General features: G+C 48.0%; 1 protein-coding gene across 2 annotated transcripts in view; it reads left to right on the top strand.

Moving 5' to 3' along the window:
• The window catches only part of STARD9 (StAR related lipid transfer domain containing 9), a 460,180-nt gene that overhangs the window by 69,900 nt on the left and 369,593 nt on the right, over positions 1-20,687 (top strand). For both annotated transcript variants that reach the window (XM_085627236.1, XM_085627235.1), the window contains exon 2: positions 20,089-20,158. In XM_085627236.1, coding sequence (XP_085483362.1) covers positions 20,089-20,158 — 70 coding nt within the window. The remainder of the gene's footprint in view (positions 1-20,088; positions 20,159-20,687) is intronic.

Genomic DNA, 20,687 nt, shown 5'->3' with positions numbered 1-20,687 from the left:
AATCGGATAAGTGGGTGTTGCAGATCATCCGCAAGGGTTACTCCCTTCCCTTTCAGTCCGCCCCTCCAGTCATGCCACCTCAGTACCACCGCATGTCGGGGGACACTTGGCAACTCTCTAGCAGGAAGTTACGGCCCTCTTGGCCAAGGGAGCCATCAAGCGCGTTCCCGGGCCAGAAATAGGACGTGGTCATTTTTCCACTACTTTCTGGTCCCCAAGAAGGACAAGGGGGGTTTGCGCCCCATCTTGGACCTCAAGAACGTCAATCGCTTCCTCCGGAAGGAGAAGTTCAAGATGTTGACTCTAGCTCAGGTCTAGGCTGCCCTCGACCCTGGAGACTGGATGGTGGCGTTGGATTTGCAAGACGCATATTTTCACATCCCCGTCCTGCCGGCCCACCGGCGTTACCTTCGGTTCACGGTAGACCAGGGGCATTTTCAGCTTGCAGTGCTCCCCTTCTGCCTTACCAGCGCGCCTCGGGTGTTCACGAAGGTGATGGCGGTGGTCGCAGCTCACCTGTCAGGGGTGTCAGTCTTCCCTTACCTCGACGACTGGTTGCTGAAGGCGGGCTCGCCCCAGGCAGTCATCAACCACCTTCAGACTACGGCAGACCTCCTGCATTTGCTGGGGCTCTCCATCAACGTGCCGAAGTGGCACCTGAGTCCCTCTCAGAAGCTCCCCTTCATTGGAGCGGTTCTGGATTCGACGCTGTTTCGTGTTTATCCACCCGAGCAGCGAGTCTGGGATATTCAGGCTATGATTCCGATCTTTCAGCCTCTATCCCGGGTTTCGGTCAGGCTTACCCTCCAGCTCCTGGGCCTGATGGCCTCCTGCATCCTGCTAGTGCAACATGCCAGATGGCATATGCGGGCTCTGCAGAGGGACCTGAGGTTTCAGTGGGCACAGCATCAGGGCAACCTGTCCGATCATGTCCAGATCTCGGAGGGCACTGCGCGACAATTGCAGTGGTGGCTCACGAATCGCGATTGGGTCAATGGCAGATCCCTTTCCCAACCGGAGCACACAGTGGTGACGGATGCGTCCCTCCTCGGATGGGGTGGCCACTTGGGAGAGACGGAGATCAGAAGCCTCTGGTCTCCGGCGGAGTCCCGGCTCCCTATCAATCTGTTGGAGCTTCGGGCGATCCGACTTGCCCCGAAGGCATTCCTTCCCTCTGTCCGGGGAAGTGTAGTGCAGGTGTTCACGGACAACACCACCGCCATGTGGTATTGCAACAAGCAGGGCGGGGTGAGGTCGTGGATCCTATGTCAGGAGGCTCAGCGCCTCTGGACATGGCTGGAACATCAAGGCATTACCTTGGAGGTTCAACACCTGGCAGGTTCCCTGAACACCAGGGCGGACAAACTCAGCCGCCGGTGCTTGATTGATCACGAATGGCGTCTGAACTCGGACGTGGCGCAAGGTCTCTTTCTGCAGTGGGGAGAGCCTTGGTTAGATCTATTCGCCACCGAAGAGAACGCGCAATGTCATCAGTTCTGCGTGTTGAAATTTCCAATGGGGCACTCGCTCGGCGACGCTTTTCATCGCGAGTGGAGTTGCGGTCTGTTGTACGCCTTTCCGCCTATACCACTTCTGCCCAGAGTGCTGAAGAAGATTCGGCGCGACCGGGCCCAAGTCATCCTGGTAGCTCTGGACTGGGCACATAGATACTGGTCTCCCGAGCTACTCAACATGGCGATCAACTGCCTCTTGGGGAGGATCTTCGGTCGCAGCAGCAGGGGACGGTCCTCCACCCGAACCTGTCCAGCCTCCACTTCCATGCGTAGAGATTGAGCGGCGACAGTTGACAGCTTTCGTTCTTCCTCCCGAAGTCTGTGATGTCATTCTGGCAGCCAGGCAGCCCTCCACTAAAACGGTATACGCCTGCAGGTGGAACAAATTTGGGGCATGGTGCACAGCTAAGGCTGTGGATCCCCTTTCTGCTCCTCTTTCCGAAGTCCTTCTGTTCCTTCTTTCTTTGGCCCAGCAAGGCTCTGCTCTGGGCACTATCAAAGGTTATCTTTCGGCCATCTCCACCTTCTTACGGCTTCCAGATCAGCCTTCGCTTTTTAAGTCCCCGGTTGTTAACCGTTTCCTAAAAGGCATTACGCACACGTTTCCTCCTGTGCCATTCATAATGCCTCAATGGGACTTAAACCTTGTCTTGACATATCTGATGTGCGCTCCCTTCGAGCCCCTTCATAACTATCCTTTGCGTCTTCTCACTCTCAAGACGGCTTTCCTGGTAGCTATCACCTCTGCCAGGAGAGTGAGTGAGCTCCAGGCTCTTTCTTCCCAACCTCCTTTCCTTTCTGTTCATCCGGACAAGGTGGTTTTGAGGACCCGTCCTTCTTTCTTGCCAAAGGTTGTCACGCCCTTCCACATCGGGCAGACCATCACTTTGCCAACTGTCTTTCCGCCTCCGCATCCTTCAAAAGAGGAAGAGAGGCTCCACCGTCTGGACCCAAACCGTGCGCTCTCGTTCTACCTGAAGTGCACACAACAGTTCCGGGTGGATGACCAGCTCTTTGTTGGCTACGTGGGCTGTGCACAAACGGACCATCTCTCGGTGGGTTGTTCTCTGCATCAAGGCCTGTTACTCGTTGGCTAAGAAGGAGCCTCCTGTGGGGCTGCGTGCCCATTCTACCAGGGCAACAGCAGCCACTACTGCCTTGGGACGCGGCGTTCCCTTGCAGGACATTTGTCAGGCAGCTACGTGGGTCTCGCTGCACATGTTTACCAAGCATTACTGCTTTGACAGTCAGGTCCGGAGAGACGGCTTCTTTGGCCGCTCTGTTCTCCGTGACTTTCTGGTGTAATCTATTCGCAGACCCACCTCCGGGGTTGGTATTGCTGGGGTATCTATTCTAAGGTAAGGAATCTATCACTAACGTGTCTCTTTCAGATGCACAAGTTACTACTTGTGTAACGATATATCTGTAAGAGACATTAGTTAGTGCTAGATTCCTTGCCGCCCCACCTATCCTCCCCGTTCTGCGAATTGATTTCTAGGGATAAGGTCATCCCCTTTCAGGGCGCTAGTTTCATGGCACCAGTGGTCAGTTTCTTGCATGGCTCTGCGTTCCTGGCGCGGAAAGTCGTGTACAGAACTGACGTCAGCGCGCATGGGTGGTGCCTAAGTTGTCTCCCTGACGTCATCTTGGCGCATACGACGCCAGCGACAGACGCGGAGCCGCACGACGCCACCTACTGATGCGCAGGGGTACTGCTAGCGAAAAAACCTTCCGGATCCAGTCTGACGCCTGGGGATATTCTAAGGTAAGGAATCTATCACTAACTAATGTCTCTTACAGATATATCGTTACACAAGTAGTAACTTGTGCGATCATACAAATAAGAAATTATTTTGAAAAAAGAAGAGGAAAGCAAGACAGTGAATAAGACATGAGCAATAGAATGACAATAAAGCCAACCAGTGGTGAGCAATGGGCAGGCTTTAAGCCCACTGTAAGTTTTTGGCATGGCCCACACACTGCTTTCTCCCACAGACAGCTAAAAGTTGCCGGGTAGACTAGACGAATAAATAAATGTCATAAAACCTAGAACTTCAGTCACGATGAGATGAATCAAGAATAAAGATGAATAAATTACATAGAGAAAATAAGGCATATTTACCCAAATTTATTGCCAATCTGTACATTTTGTTGTTTCAGAATATCGCTAGGCTTAATGCGCTCTGGTACTTTAGTGTCTGCTGCGGGAGCAGAAACCCTAGCTAAAATAGGACTTATGCCCTCCTGGTCTTCTGAGCTGTAAGGGAAAGGGGCACCGAGAGAACTCCTGATGCATCGGGAGAGTTCCTCGCCGTGCCCAGAAAAGTTGGTAAATGTTCAGTATTGAGGGGCCATATCTATTCTATATGTTCTCCTGGCCCCCTCATGAAAATTTCCCTATTGTGATGTTGATATCATTAAAACACGTTAGATTAAATATTGAAACAAGAAGAATTTATATGCATATAAAAAAAAGAAATACGCTAATCTAAAAAAGCTTCCCTGGATATCTTGGTTCCGTGACATACAATGTCTGGTGACATCTCGACAATCTATCAGATCATGTCAATAACATGGAATGCCTGTGCCTTGTGACATATTTTGCCCGTGCCTTGTAATGCCAGTCATGCTGGCACAGCAGACCCTTCTGGGTCAGTTTCATCCCTCCAGCTGGTTCACATGTCTGTAGACCTTTTGGAAGATCTGCCCCTGGAGAGGGCTTCCCTGCCACCAGTATTTTGAAGACATTCAGCTGTACCTGAAAGTGTTGACCTTGGCTTAAACCCGGAACACATAACCAATTAGGTGCCTTCATCCCATTAAAAATTAAATCCCTATAAAGCTGTTTCCCCTTTACATCCTCCATGTTTTCTGCCTCTCTTCAGTCCTGTCTTTCCCTTTTGGCTATAAATGGAATTCCCTCTGTTCCGCTCTCCTCTGCCAAAAGTCTTGGCTTTGTCATAGACTTTCCACTATTGCATCGCTAAATAGGGCGCGTCAGCAGCTTTGTAGCTCAGACATCTGAAACAAGTCACATTTTTGATTCCATCTTCTTGTGTTTGTACTGTTGTTTGTGCTATCTCACAGCAAAGCCCATCTGGTCGTGTTTTGGTTGTAGAACCAACACTTCCCTTCATCTCCTAAAATCAAGTTAAGCTGCTCTCTTGGTTGCAGGCACAAACAAGTGTGATGGTAATTCAGCTACCTGCACCCTTCCTGTCCTTGCACTAATTATTATTAAGGCCTTTTGGTAGTTGGTCACCTCTCATCTCCAAGTTCTAAGCGAAAGGCTTTAGGTGGGCAACAAATGTTGGGTTGTGCTGAGTCGTTTGTGACATTTAACTTCTAAAATCATTTGATTGACATTGGCTAGCTTTTTTTTGTGTCTGGCCTTTGCAACAGCTTTAGCTTTCTCGCCAGACCATAGATTTTGCAAAGAAAATCATTATATATAATTTAAAATAGGGTTTTGGTCAACAGTCTTCATCCATTGGTCAGTTAAATTGTGATTCACGTTTTGCTTCTGCCCATTGGGCATTGGGTCAGCCCACTTTACCCATCAGCTACCTTCACTTTGAGTGACCGCACATTGTTCACCTGTACCTAAAACATTTCCTTTCTCTTTAACGACAAAGCTAGTTTAAAATTGATTTCAATAACAGCAGTTTCCTTTTGAAAGTTGTTGTTAAAAAGTGTGTGTGACATTGCACTATTGTAGCTGTTAGCCATTTAAAAGTGTTTCGTTGGGTGGTAACTTATTCTTGACTCCTTGACAATAATAATATAACGGATGGCACAACTGAAGGCCTACTATTTAAAGAGAGCCACAATGTTTTTAAAATGTTGAAATTTGAATTTCAAGCATTTGGCACTGTTAGGTGACACCATGTAATCTTGTTTTCTTTTTATTTCTGTGGCATATGCTTGCAACAACAAAAGAAAGTAACCATTGCATCATCTTGCTAAGGCCCGACCTGTTGGCTTTGCCAATGCTTGTTTTTATTCTAAACTTAACCTCAGCCTTTCACCCCCTCTTATGCTCTTCCACGTGTACTATAAAAGACTTTTAATACAAGCATATTTAGAGGTTCAACAATTCTTTCTTAATCGTCCCCCTGCTGTTTAGAGCTTTTGGCTCAGTATTGTTTTTTAAGGAGTTTCTGCCAATGCTGATGTTTTATGCTGATTTTGTAAAAGCCTTGCATTACCCAATGGCTTGGTTGACCTTTTATCAAGTTCTTTATAGAGTACTAAAATGTCTAGATATTTTCATAACGTGTTAATGTTGCGTGTGTAATTTCCGGGTATCATGGTGATGTGATATATCATGTCTGTAGTTCACTGATGTTCTTGTGGTATTATTTTACTAACAGAGGTAAGTCTTGGTGGTGGCATCATATTAGTAGTGTACTGATATGAATTGCCAAATTTTGTCTATAACCAAGCGATCTCTTGACAATTTGTCACGTCATGTCATGAAGCTTAGGGATATCTTGGTGATGGCGTACACCAGTAACCTAGCAATATGTTCACTCTTCATCATAGTCATCATCATCTTCATCATGATGGAAATCTGATACAGCGTTATGTGTCAGTGTCACATTTCTGTCAAGTACCAAAATTTACACGTACGCGCACAAAATCGTGTTTAGAAAAAGTGAGCGTAAATAGTTGTAAAGTATTTGATGTGCTCCCGGGATATCGCTCTCCGGTCTGGAGCGTAGAGAAACCAAATCAATGTGGTAGCGCTCCTGAGGATGGGGTGAGTCCCCCTGGGCACAATCTAGACCCTGTGTCGGGTTTTTCACATTTAATAATTCAATAAGAAGAAAATAATCCAGAATTTGTTGAATATTCCATGTATATTCTCTGAGTTGTATGTATTTTGTTTTCAATCCATAACCATCAAGTGTTAGCAAAGGTTATCAATAACAATGATCAAATAATGATTGTCCTCCTTTGGTTTATGCGTCCCAATGCATTTCAGGCATCTCGCCCTTCATCAGGGAATAATTCTCAATAATTTGTTTTTTACGTTGCGTCTTGTCTACTAAATCAACTTCATTACTTATTCAGATAGTAATTGGCTCACTATTCATGTCTCCTTGATACGGGTCTGCTAGTGGCCGGAAGCCTCCGTCAGCCTCATTCGGGTCAAAAGTGCTATTTCTGTCAAGAACATCAATTACTTATTGATATCTTGGAAATGTGATATAAGCCAATAACTTAGAGACAACTTGATGATAAGATACATGCCCCTAACTTACTGATGTCGCTGTGATCTGATATTGATCAATAGAGAATCCTGGTGACTCTGCACAGGCACACACACATGTAACTCTGATGCTGCAAGGCAACCCACACATGTAATCCAGATGCTGCATAGCAACCCACACAAGTAATCCAGATGCTGCATAGCAACCCCCACATGTAACTTAGATACTGCATAGCAACCCACACATGTAACTTAGATGCTGCATAGCAACCTACACAAGTAATCCAGATGCTGCATAGCAACCCATTCATGTAACTCAGATGCTGCATAGCAACCCACACAAGTAATCCAGATGCTGCATAACAACCCCCACATGTAACTTGGATGCTGCATAGCAACCCACACAAGTAATCCAGATGTTGCATAGCAACCCACACATGTAACTCAGATGCTGCATAGCAACCCCACATGTAATTCAGATGCTGCATAGCAACCCACACTTGTAACCCAGATGCAGGAGGTTGCAAAACTCAACCACATTAGAGATATCCATTAGGATAACCACACAATGCCATTAACAGCAGTTGAAGAAATGGCAAGGATTAGCATGAGCACACCGGCCTGTACAAAACCCATAGGCTCCAGGATGGCTGTAGGTCAGAAACACACAAAGCAAGATGTAGATGCGAATTGCTCAAATGCAGCTGGTCACCTGCCAACTTAGACAGTATAGCTTTTTTTCACATGCCGTGGGCCGTCAAAGAGACTTTCTAACACGAGCTTTAAGGGGAGTTGGACATTCTAAAATAGAATATGTTTTAGTTTTATGTGTGGGTGCTTGTTGTAATTTATAAATATGATTTATACTTTTTAGCCTTCACATAACAAACTGTGCGATCCCTATGTAAATGGTTGTTCCCTCCTCCCCTTTCCCCTGTTACATGTGGAATGTGCCAAATAAGTCTGTCTTAGAATGTTCAGGCAGATGACAGTTATGGAGAGTGGATGACTGGAATCTCTTCCTTACCTCTTCAGCGTGTATTCTATTATTGTTACTTTACAATACTGGCGATGATTTTGCTGCGCAGGGGGCAGTCTAGTCATCTCCCCTTTGTGTACTCTCTCCTTCAGTACAACCATTGAGTGATTCAGCCTTCGGGTACTCACTGAATCAATCGGACATCCTTTCGCACAGTACTGCGCCATGCTGCCTGACGGCGTTTAGTGTTAATTGAGGTATCCTGCGGGCCTCTTACCACAGCTTCTGGTGTTAATTTTACAGTTTTACTCCATATTGCAGGGATCCTCATGATCCTTGCTCATCTTTTCCGGCACCGAAAACTAGCGTAGCAGAGCACCAACCTCTTTTGGCTCGTGTTGAGGAGCATTAGACTGCTGGTGGAGGTGGCGGTCCAGCCCTGCGTGGGTGTAACAGGAAGAGGAGGAGATCCCGGGAACCTGCTTGGCATTGGAAACCTGTTTGGTGTTGAAGCAACAGGAAGATGAGGACTTCTCGTGAGCCTCTTGACAGTGGGCCAACTACCGTAGTGCTGGTAGTTAAGGATGTTCACCCTGCCTACGCATTGCCTATCTGAGCTCCGTGTGGGCATGTGTAGATCCGATGTCTCTTCTGCACTGTGTAGGCGCGCATTCATAACCGCTGCGTCCTTCATCGAACCATCCTCACTACTTCATCGTCTCCATTTTAAGAAACAGTAAAGAGGGTACACTTCTAACCGTATGTTAATGTTTTTCTTGTATGTACAGTTCTGCTCATATCACGGTGACACACACCTTCTTCGTGGATGGGTCCAAGTTTTCTACCTTCACACGGTGATGCACACACCTTTCTAAGTGTGTTTCTGTATTTGTTCACACAGTGACACACATACCTTCTTTAAAAGTTCAGCAATAAGTTCTTTCCCAAATTTGCATGCATTTTATGTCTCCTACTATTACTTACCATTGCAGCTTTTTTAGTTGTATATCCTGCAAGTAATAATTAGGTACAATTGCATAAGCTATTACTATGTTCATGTTATATATTGTTATACATCTTTCTCTTTCATGTATTTCATTAGTGAGTACATTTTAAGAAAATCATTACTTCTCTTCTAAGACAATGTACATGTTATACAATATTTCTCTCTCTTAAAATATTTATTTAGCTGTTATCTTCTCCATAGGGAATATATTTTCTATTTCTCCATTGTATTGTATACAGATATGATGGCTGTGGCAAGTATGAATGAACCTCCTTCCTTTTTTAATGAAATTGGTAAACCAGAGATTCATTGGAAAGATTCGATAACATTGTTTGTGTCATATCTAATAGCAGTTGGAGGTGAAAGATTCACTGCTGTATGCAAACAACACATACTTCTGCATAACTTATGAGTACAAGGTCGTAAAATATATGAAACACTGCCTGAGCCAGAGAGAGAGGGAGAAGAGGAACAGGATGTTTATAGTGTAACGCTTTCAAAACTTGAAGTTCACTTTGGAGACAAAGTAAATGTAGTTCTAGAACGGCATACATTTTCCAGTCGAGTACAAGGTAAACAAGAATCCATAACTAACTTTGTTTCAGAATTGAGAGGGTTAACAACATTATGTGATTTGGGGAATCTTACTGATTCTCTTATAAGAGACCGGTTAGTAAGATGTACAAACAATACCCGCATACAGGAAACGTTCATAACCAAAAACCCTGTATCGATCGAGGCTATTGATATAGCACAATCCGTAGAACATACATCTGGTGATGTAGGGGGCCCTGTACAAGAGAGCAAGGCAGACAATGATATTTATAAAGTTAAAAATAAGATGCAAGTACAAACAAACCAGTGGAAGAGGGAAGTAGGTTGGAATGTTTTAGATGTGGTAGCAGTGACCATCTGGCTAATAATTTACAGTGCCCAGCCCGTAGTGTAATGTGCAAGAAGTGTAATTGAAGGGGGCATTTTGCCAGAGTGTACAGGGATGGAGAGAATGCTCAAGTAAAGGTTATTACACGTCACGAAGCACAAGTGCAAAAGTATGATTTCCAAGTTAGCGACAAAGAAAATGAAGCTAAACCTTATCACCCCAAATATATAGTAATTTATAACAAAAAAACAGTAATGATGTTTGCAGGTTCATGTTCCCCTTTTTCCTTGTTAACCTAGCAGATTTTGAGAAAGTATCTGAATCTTATTGTGGAGGAGCCTGATATCTCCTAGGAGCGGTATAGAAAGGTAGCCATACCTCTGGCGGATATGATAAGAATGCATCTGGGTTTTAAAGGCTGATCCACGGTGGGTATGATATATAGTGGGAAAAGGTGCAAACTTATTTGGATGGCAATATCAAAAAGAACTAGGAATAATTCTAGATCCTAATAATAAAGATCAAGAGCTCCTGGTAGACAGACGTATTGGTGCATTGGATATTTGTGAAAAATACCCAGACTTATTTTCTGATAAACTTGACAATTAGATAATTTCCAACACAAAATAAAATTGAGACTGGGAGATAAACCCACAGTGCACAAACCACGTCCTGTATCCTTCATGATGAGAGATCCTCTGGAAAAAGAATTGTACAAATTGTATGCGATGTGAGTCATACAACCTATAGAATCTTTAGAATGGTTGGCTCCCATAGTCATCGCAGCCAAAGCAAGTGGGGAAGGTATTTGTTTAGGTGTGGACTTACGCAGCTTAAATGAGAACATTTGGGTGGAAATACATCCTCTTCCACACATAAACGAAATGTTGAACACCATGGGAGAAGCTAAATATTTCAGTGTCATTGTTTAATCCATGGCCTACCATCAAGCAGATCTCCATCCGGAGTCCAGACCTCTGACAGCATTTACTACACCATTGGGGACTTATATGTTTTTAAGGATGCCATTTGGACTCGCATATGTGGCTGCAGTCTTTCATAAAAGAATGCATCAGATTTTGAAAGGAGTAGCCAATACTTTATGCTTCCAGGACAACATATTAGTCTATGGTTCCTCTATTGAAGAGCATGACAAAACATTGTGGATGGTATTCAAGAGGCTACTGGAGTCAGGGTTAACTGTGAAAAAGCCGGGGGGGCGTGGCCAAGCCGCGGGCTAAGATGGCCGCACGGCGTTGAAGCTCCGCCATCGACCCGGCGCAAACCCTGCTTTCCTCGCCCTTCTGATGCGGGCGCGGGAAGCCAGACGCTGCCGCTGACCCTACTAAGACCCCGGAGTGCGCTGGGATGCAGAGCGGACCTCCCGGGCCACGGGGGCGCCCGGAGATGAGCACACCATCCTGAGGCCCAAGATGGCGGGCTGATCCGGGAATGGGGGACTCGAGTGCGAGGAGGGCGGCCGGCCGAGAGACAGGTACCCGGGGGGCTCGGAGGGGGGGGGCATTGAGCGCTGGGGTGCTGGCTGGCGGGGGCCCGCTTCTTTCTCCCTACGCCGTTGCGGACCGGAGGACGACCGGGCGCACGGCTCTGGCCCTGCGCTCCGGCCGCGGCCTCGCTCGTTATCTCCTCCCTGGGGCCCCGGGCTAATCCGGTCGGGGAGCCTGGGAGGGGTGGCGGGACGGCCTGCTGGCGGTGGGGGGGGGGGGCGGTTGGGGCCCTGCGCTGAGCCCGACGCCCGGGTTGTCTCTGCCTCGTTACTTGGGCCCTCTCGGGTTTTGCCATGTGCTCCGCGGCTGGTTGGTGCGTTCCTCCCTTGCCCCTCCCGGCGACGCCGAGTCGTGGCTGCTGAACACATCGCGATGGCGCACTTGATGTTCCATTGGGGCCCTGCTGACTACACGGAGTCGTGGCTCTTGCCTGCTGCACAGTGAGGTCGTGATCTGTCCGGTGCCCGGTGGGCCCACCATCATCAGTGCTCCAGACCGGATTGGCTAAGGATTAGCCGGACGCTCCATCGCACCATCGCCTCCCTTGCTCTCCACACGTCTGGCGGTTGTGAGAATGGGTCGCAAGGACCCCAAACAGAAAACGCTGCAGTTCGAGAAACTTTCTGAGCAGCCCGCGGACAACCCCCCTGACATGCCGGACCCGGCTGGTGGGGCGACCGGCGGCTCGACGACCCAGGCTCCGGCCCCGGACTGGCTACAGCAGATGCGTGCCGGCTTCAGGGCCCTGGATGGTCGCTTTGACGCCCTCAATAAGATGCTGGAAACTATGGGGGCCAAAATCCAGGCCCATGACAAGCGTTTGGGAGAGGCTGAGGCCCGGATCTCGGCAGTGGAGGATAAATCAGTGCAGGAGATCAAAAGGGTGGACAGATTGGAGCGCATACTGAAGCAAGTGGCCAGCAAAAACGAAGATTTGGAATCGCGCAGTCGGCGCAACAATGTACGGATTATTGGGGTTCCGGAGTCCACGGCCACGGGCCGGCTGGATGTTTTTGTGGAACAACTGTTGGCTGATATCTTTGGGAGAGACTCCTTCACTCCTGGCTTCGTGGTGGAGCGTGCCCACCGCTCCCTGGGGCCGAGACCTAACCCGGGGCTCCCGCCTCGCCCCCTGATTGCCCGCATTATGAACTTCCGAGACCGTGACACTGCCTTGCGGCTTGCCAGAGAGAAGGGCGAGATTACTTGGCAGGGTTCAAGACTTTCATTCTACCCGGACTTCACCGCCATGGTCCAGGAGGCCAGGCGTAAATATGCGGGGGTGAAGGCGGCGCTCCGGAACCTGGGCCTTAAATATGGCATGCTCTATCCGGCCCGGCTCCGGGTCGAGGTTGATGGCCGAGCTCGGCTATTTGACAATCCCGCTGCGGTGCAGGAGTTTTGCCGTACCTACAAGCCGCGCAGGGGCCCGCCGGGGGGAGATGAGGGTGGACGGTCTCCCCCTGGTAGTGGGTCTGCGGGCAGCCAGGACCTGTTCTTATCCTCAGGTGTCGGCTGAGACTGCGCCCGTTACTGAACTTTGCACTGTTTTGACTTTGGTTATTTGAGGATGTATTAACATTTGGAGTATATTTGTGCTGCAGCGCTGGGTTGATTGCGGATCGTTGTCACCCCCCTTTGGTTGAAACCGCTGGGATCGTTTTCTGTTGCGATGCTCTACTTTTTGCTGTTTGGTTACACTAGGTATTCCTGCCTAGAGCTATGTTCTTCTTTTTTTCCAGAATTGGGATTGCCTCACGTTTGCGTGGTTTGGCTGGGTGGGGGGAGGGGGGTTGGGGTAAGCAATTTTGATTCTTCTACTTCGGCTATGTGTGAACGAACTTTATTGATACACAGTGACATTCCGATTTTGCTGCTCCCATCACTTGCTGACTGGCATCAATGGCCCACATAGGTTTGAATGAAGCTCCTCTCAATCTATCGTTAATGACTTGGAATGTCCGGGGCCTGAACAACCGGAGTAAATGCAAACAAGTACTGCATTACTTAAATCGGCATCAGGTGGACATTGCTTTTCTCCAAGAGACTCATCTGCATGGCCCCATGCCCTCCCGCTTTGCGGCTTCCTGGGGCGCTCACCGATACTTCGCTAATTACAGTAATTACGCCAGAGGCACTGCGGTGCTGATCCATAAGAGAGTCCCGTTTCAGTGTCAGACGTTTCTGGGGGACAGGGAGGGGCGCTACTGTATTGTACAGGGGGTCTTGATGGGCCATGCTGTTACTCTTGTCTGTGTGTATGCCCCCAACACTGATTCCCCGGATTTTTTCAATGCGCTTGCGGCCCAACTGGTAACCCTAGCGCCGGCTGGCGTTTTGCTGGGCGGCGACCTAAACATGTTGCTGGATGTGGGGCTGGATAGCACCTCTGGGGCCACAGACTCTAAGCCTAGGGCAAGGCGCGCATTCCAGGACCTTTGCCGTCGATTCTCGTTGACGGATATATGGCGCAGGCGACACCCAAACACTACTGACTACACACACTTTTCAGGGCAGCACAACACTTGGACCAGAATTGACTACTGGCTCCTCTCCCCTGGCCTGTCCCCTTGGTTCCGCGCGTTGAGGACGTTCCCGAGAACGTACTCGGACCACTCTCCAGTCCTGCTTGGCTTAGACGTTCCCCGACCTGAGGGGTTTGAGCGGCAGTGGCGCTTCCCTGGGAGGGCGCTGCTGGATGACCTTTTTGTGCACGAGGTTTCCGAGGCGATAGAAGACTACTTCACCATAAATACTGGCTCGGTGGACTCGTGGGCAGTGCTCTGGGATGGGTTCAAGGCATACATCAGAGGGGTCTGCATTGCTAAGCACGCGGGGGTCCTGAAAGTATTGCGCGCCACAATAACACAACTGGAAACACAGCTGGACGCGCTCGACACTGAGGCGCAGCAGGCACCCGCAGACGAGGTATTTACCAGGCGCTTACGACTGTTATCTGACTTCCGGGAGGCCGCGGACAGGGAGATCCTGTATCTGGGGAAATACCAGGTTGCGCGTAGGTATGGAGAGGGGGACAGACCAGGGCGCACGCTAGCGCAGGCCTTGCGACCACCATACAGCAAGTCCCTGATCGCCGAGGTGCGGGGCACGGACGGGGAGCTCCGCACAACGCCCGCTGAGATCCGGGACGAGTTCCTGGCCTACTACACAGATCTATACACCACCAAGTTGGGTGACTCCGCGACCGCGCGTGCGGCCTACTTATCGGAAATCGCTCTTGTGTTCCTGGATAGGGGCATGCAGGAGTTCATGGCGGAACCTATAACGGTGGCGGAGGTGCGGGGGGCGATCAAAGTGCTCCGGGGCTCTTCTGCCCCGGGCCTTGATGGCTTCTCCGCTGACTTCTACAAGGCCTTTTCGGATCTGCTGGCGCCCAAGCTAATAGAGGTGTATGCGGAGGCCTTGGAGCGCGGCTCCCTCCCGTCAACTCTTAGTGAGGCGGTCATTGTGCTGCTCCCGAAGCCGAATAAGGACCCGACATTGTGTGGGTCGTACAGGCCCCTCTCCCTCTTAAACACTGACTATAAGATCTTGGCCAAAATAGTGGCCAACAGGCTTTCCCAGCTGATGGAATTCATTATATCGCCCGCACAGTCCGGCTTTGTCCCCCGCCGCTCGACGTCGCTGAATTTGCGTATGCTCTTCACGGTTCTGCACAGAATTAACCCGACCACTCCGGCTGCAGCGATCCTCCTAGACACCGAAAAAGCGTTCGATTCTTTGGAGTGGCCTTTCTTTCTTTCCGTCATGGAGCGCATGGGCATGCCCACGAACTTCCTGGCGACCGTCAGACTCCTTTATAGTCGCCCTACGGCCCGTTTGCGTCTCAACGGCACGCTATCTCGCCCATTCTCACTCACGCGCGGTACGCGGCAGGGTTGCCCGCTTTCACCGCTCTTGTTCATTTTGGCTATGGACCCCCTGATTCGGCATTTCCAAGAGCGACACCTCCACAGGGGTCTCCAGTTTCGGACGGGCCCATTGCTGGCCTCTCTTTATGCCGATGACACAATCCTGTATGTCAGGGAGCCGCAGGCCAACCTGGCCCCCTTGATACATGAGATCCTGCGTTTCGGTAGCCATTCGGGCCTGGGCATAAACTGGCATAAGTCCATCATCTTCCCACTGACTATCGGCACCTCCCCCTGGCAATGTGAGTTCCCTCTTGAGTGGTGCTCAGACTCGGTGCGGTACTTGGGCATACAAATACATTTGAACACGGACGAAATCATCCGCCTCAACTATGGCCGCGCGATTGCGCGGCTGGAGACTCAGGTGGATGGGTGGTTGCGGCTCCCGCTCTCTATGTCCGCCAGGATAGCCATACTTAAAATGATAGTGCTCCCCAAATTCTTGTATCTTTTCAATAACATCCCTATCCCTCTGACCCGGGCCTTCTTCTCCACACTGAGGTCCCTCATGATTAGACTGGTCTGGGGCGGGAAACACCCCCGGATCCGCTGGGCGACCCTCATACTCCCACAGGATCGTGGCGGCCTTGGAGTGCCGGATTTATATTTATACTATCTAGTCGCTCAGTGTGCACATGCCTATGCCTGGTATCACCCTGATGCTCGGATCCCATTCCTTCGCCCAGAGGCGGACTTTGTCCTCCCGGGTCGCCTGTCGACGGTGTTGCCCAGAGGTATCCCCAGGGACCCAAAGGACATTCAAACTGTGTCTACCACCAGCTGGGCATGGAGCAGGCTCTCGCGCTATTTGGCTCAGCCTCTGCTGTACTCGTCTTCCCTCCCGATACCCAACCCTGGGCTGTTACCTGGCACGGATGAAGCACTAGTGCGACGAACGTTGACGAAATTTGACCTCACCAGGATCGGGGACTTGTTCCCGGGTGGGCACATTTTCTCGGCGTCAGAGGACGCGCGATTAAGTGACGCTACATTCATGGACCGGTTCGTTCTTCGCCGGCTCTATTGCGCCACCCGGGCGGAGATTCGGGGATTCCCCCTCGAGCCGGCCTCCCTTGAACCTCTCACCATCCTGATTGACGCCGATACGGGGGCACATATTGTTTCCAAGTTATACAGGGCGTGCGCGGCGCGGGTCCCCTGTGCGGATGATCGTGCGCGGGAGGAGTGGGGGACAGACCTTGGTAGGCCTATCACGGACGAACAATGGACGGCATGTTGCAAGGTCACCGACACAGTGTCATTGAATAGCCGTCACAAACTCCTACATTATAAATTCCTACGCCGTTGGTATATGACCCCGGTTAGACTCCACGCCATTGATCCCGCGCGGCCGCATGCCTGCTGGAAATGCGCTGCACCACATGCCGATTTTGCACACATGGCCTGGACGTGTCCGAGACTGCAGACATTCTGGGCTCAGGTTCACAAGATCCTAGAAGAGATGCTAGGGCTTACACTCACTCCCACTCCTGAGGTCGCACTGTTGGGTTATACGGTCAATTTCCCAAAGAATGTCCGTAAACTGGCCTCTCTGGGGCTTCTTCTGGCCAAGCGGGAGATAGCAAAGCACTGGGGGAGGAAAACAGCTCCCACGTCCAAGACATGGCTTACTACCATGGCTTTCTGCAGCACGAATAGCGAGATCTACTCTAGTCTCCTCCCAACTATAGCGCGTCCTAGGGACATCTGGGGCCCTTATAAAGCATACATTGCAGGCTTGCCTGGCTCGACCCCGCCATCCCCGAATCCCGGAATAGCTCCCACTGGAGTGGGGTAGATCGTACCAACCCACTATTACGCAGATGTAGGGGTCCTGCTGGGGTGTAGACGCAGGGATATTAAGCTCCTGGGGTCAGGTACTGTACACCGCGTGGCGTTTTCCCATGTTAGAAATGAGGGCAGGGGAGGGGGACGTCTTTAGTACCCTGGAGACAGCTCACGGGTCAGGGATCCCCCTGGTTCAGGTTCGGGCAGGTGTTGATGATGGATTGGTAGATGGGGTCTTGTTGTCGGTTGCACTCATGATGTGGTATTGTTTATCTAAGGACCGGAAATGTCACAATGCTACTACTGATTTGTTATTTGTGGATCGCACAGCCGCAAACTCTGTATTATTTGATTTGTCTAATTTCAATAAAAACTTTTAAAAAAAAAAAACGTGAAGATCGATTCCTGGCCACCAGTAAAAAAAAAAAAAAAAACTGTGAAAAAGCCAAATGCCAAATTAGTATCACCTCAGTAGACTATTTAGGTCACACGCTATTCCATGAAAGGTTTCAGGCCAAAAAACAGTTTGATTCAGGCAGTAAGAGATGCCCCCTATCCCAAGAGTGAGGATGAATTGAAATTATTTAGAGGATTGATCAAATACATGGCTAAATATGTAAAGAACTTATCTGACAAGATCGAGTATCTACCGGATCTACAAAGAACAACAAGGAGTTTGTTTGGGAAGTAAAGCATATAGAAATAATTGATAAAATAAAAGATGAAATTAGGAAATCACCTGCATTAGGAACATTTGACCCTAGGAAAAAAACGATACTGACAATATATGCATCAGATGCATCCAATAAAGGTCTAGGAGTAACGTTATCTCAGAAAAAGAGGAGAAAAAATAATAGCATTTGCATCTTGTTGTCTAACCAAAGCAGAATGCAACTATTCTGTCATTGAAAGAGAGGTCTTGGCCTGTTTTGGGTGGTAAAACATTTCAAAGTTTACTTATGGGGAATAAAATTTACCATATGTACAGATCACTAACCTCTTACTTTCATGTTCTCCATAAAAGGGGTGGAACGTAGTACTCCTCGAATACCCAAATGGATACTTGGCTTGGAAAATTACTGCTTTAAACTAGAGTACCTAGAGGGGGGGTGAAAAATATTGCTGACTACCTCTTAAGAGCACCTCTTGAACAAGAATTACATGACAAAACATTAGACAGTCCCAACTTGTCCATATGATAACCAGGGTTAGCTAAGGGTGAATGGGAAGAGTGCATGGAGAAAGACGAAAACTTAACCTTACTTAAAGACATGATCATAAAAGGCTTGCCCAGCAAGTGCAGTAGATCAAAGAAGAATTGAAGGGTTACTGGGAAGTAAGACTTTAACTAAACGTTCTAGATGGAAAAGTTTGCCGCAACGAGAAAATAATACCACGCGAAGAACTAAAAGAGAAAATAATTGATCTGGCCCATGAGGGATGCCTAGATAGGAGCATCGCAAAAAATAATGTAAGAAAAAGTTTCTGGTTCTCAAAAACAGACTCCCTAGTGGAACAGAAGGTAAAGGATTACATTAGTTATGCAATATAGTGACAAAACCAAAATCTTACGTAAAGCTCCCCTATCCCCTGTAGCAGTGCCTAAGGAGCCCTGGGATAAGATAGCCATGGATATGATTGGGCCCATGGAAGGTGTGGGGGTTTTCAAAAGATTCATGTTAGTGTTAATAGATTATACCTCCCATTTGTCCATCGTACAACAACTACCATACTTAGCAAATTCTTGAGAAATGCCTTTAGCCAAGAAGGTATACCCTCCACCATATTTACGGACAATGGAATCCAATTTACATCCCAAGAAATAAAGGAGTTGCTGCCAACCCTTGATGTCAAACATGAGAAATCTGCTTTATACTGCACCAAAACCAATGGATAAGTGGAGAGAACTAATCATATGATTAAAGAACACATTCAGCTGGCTATAGTTAATGGGCAGGATGTAGACACATCTCTACGTGAATGTATATGGTCATATATATACACTTCACCCAACCTCCTCACAGGAGTTTCACCATTTTTATGTGTCAAAAGAAGGTAACGTGGCACCAAAATGTACCCATCTGGCTGGGTGGAGGTAAACAAGTGGAAATAGATATTTCCAAAGCCCATGAGAAAGTGCATCGACTTCAAGTCCAATATAAAAACTGGTATGACAACAAACATGGGGTGAAAGAACAAATATAACCACAATGTGGTACAGTTAGACGATGGTCAAGTATGGGGTTCAGACAAACTTGTGAGACATGAGGGCAATTAAATTTAATGTATCTTGTTCCACTGATCTATTCCCTCATAAGGAAGGGAGATGTTTTGTAATTTATAAATATAATTTATACCTATTAACTTTCACATAACAAACTGTGCGATCCCTATGTAAATAGTTGTTCCCTCCTCCCCTTTCTCCTGTTACGTTTGGAATGTTCCAAATAAGTCTGTCTTAGAATGTTCAGGCAGATGACAGTTGCTTCAGTTATGGAGAGTGGATGACTGGAATAAAAAAGACTCTTCCTTTCCTCTTCAGCGTGTATTCTATTATTGTTACTTTACAATAGTGGTCTGCACCGTTGTGATGTGACGCAAGCTGAACAACCTTCGCTGGGCACGTGCTGAGCTTTAAATGCCTTTTTATACTGTTAGGGATAGTCTTAGGTAGCACATGAAAGCTGTAAGCCTTTCTGGATTATCAGTAAAACATCTCTCCAAGAGCCCAAATCCTCTCCAGGGCCACATCCTCACCAAGACTCCGCCCCTTCTCCCCCCGCCTCCTTGATCACATGGTGGAGATTACTTCAAGATTGGCAGGTTTTGACCACTCTATAGAGCACCCAAAGCCAGAGCAACTGACATGAGTAAATCAGAAACGAAATTACACTGAAGCCGCTTCGACAACGCACTTCACATCACACACAAATCTTGTAAACCGACATCACGTACAATGTGGCATAGTACAGTCTACCTTGGCACAGTGTTTAGTGTGCTGAAATCTATTTCTGTAAAATGTTTCCTTTTTATATATTTATTACCTTACCTTTGGTCTACATTTTTCCCAGCTTGTGATAATCTCCTATAAACATGTGAACCTTATCTAGTGGTGCAACCCTCTCTTTGCGCCCTTCCTCATGGTTGAAAATGTACTTATAAAGCATGTAATTTAATTGGTACCTATTATTTGTCTGGGTTTCTTGGGTTAGAAACTGTTGTGTGTTTACAAATTTCTTATTTTTTCTTTTTGTCAATTGCAGAGAGACTGCAGAAGGAACCAGCATAATTGTCGAAGTTGATGGCAATACAGCAAAGCTGAGGAACATAAAAGTAAGTGGCCATCTACTCTTGTGATTTGACACCCACAAGACCCCACTGTGCCCCCAGCTCCAAAATTCACGGTCTGGTAGGGATACCCAGGAACGTCAAATCACTCAAGTGGCAGACCAGGGAGCCTGGTCCAGCCCTTGTGCCACCCTATCCTCCCATGGGCCACCGAGGGGGGTATTGGATGGATACAGAGTGTTGTGTTATCAGCATTTGTGTAGCCCCGCCTACCATTAGTATGACACCAAAGGGCTCTCTTAATCTAGGTGTCCTTTTATTACGGTTCTGGGATCTATGTTCTTCTTTTGTTTGTGGTTCTTTGTTCACTTTGGGATGTGTATTGTTAATACAAATGTGTTATCTTTCTAATTTAATTGTAGTTCATACTGGTTAATCTGAAAATCAAATGACAATGCTGAAGATCTTTGTAGTATATTTTTTTTTTTTTTTTTTTTTTTTTTTTTGTTTTTAAAAGTTTTATTGAACAATAATTCGATTACAAGCACGGGCCTACAACCACCAGGGCCAGCCG

Source organism: Triturus cristatus, chromosome 9 (assembly GCF_964204655.1).
Source record: "Triturus cristatus chromosome 9, aTriCri1.1, whole genome shotgun sequence".
In the NCBI taxonomy this organism is placed as follows: Eukaryota; Metazoa; Chordata; class Amphibia; order Caudata; family Salamandridae; genus Triturus; species Triturus cristatus.
Note: the sequence above shows the minus strand (reverse complement) of the source record. Positions and strands in the feature narration are given on the sequence as shown.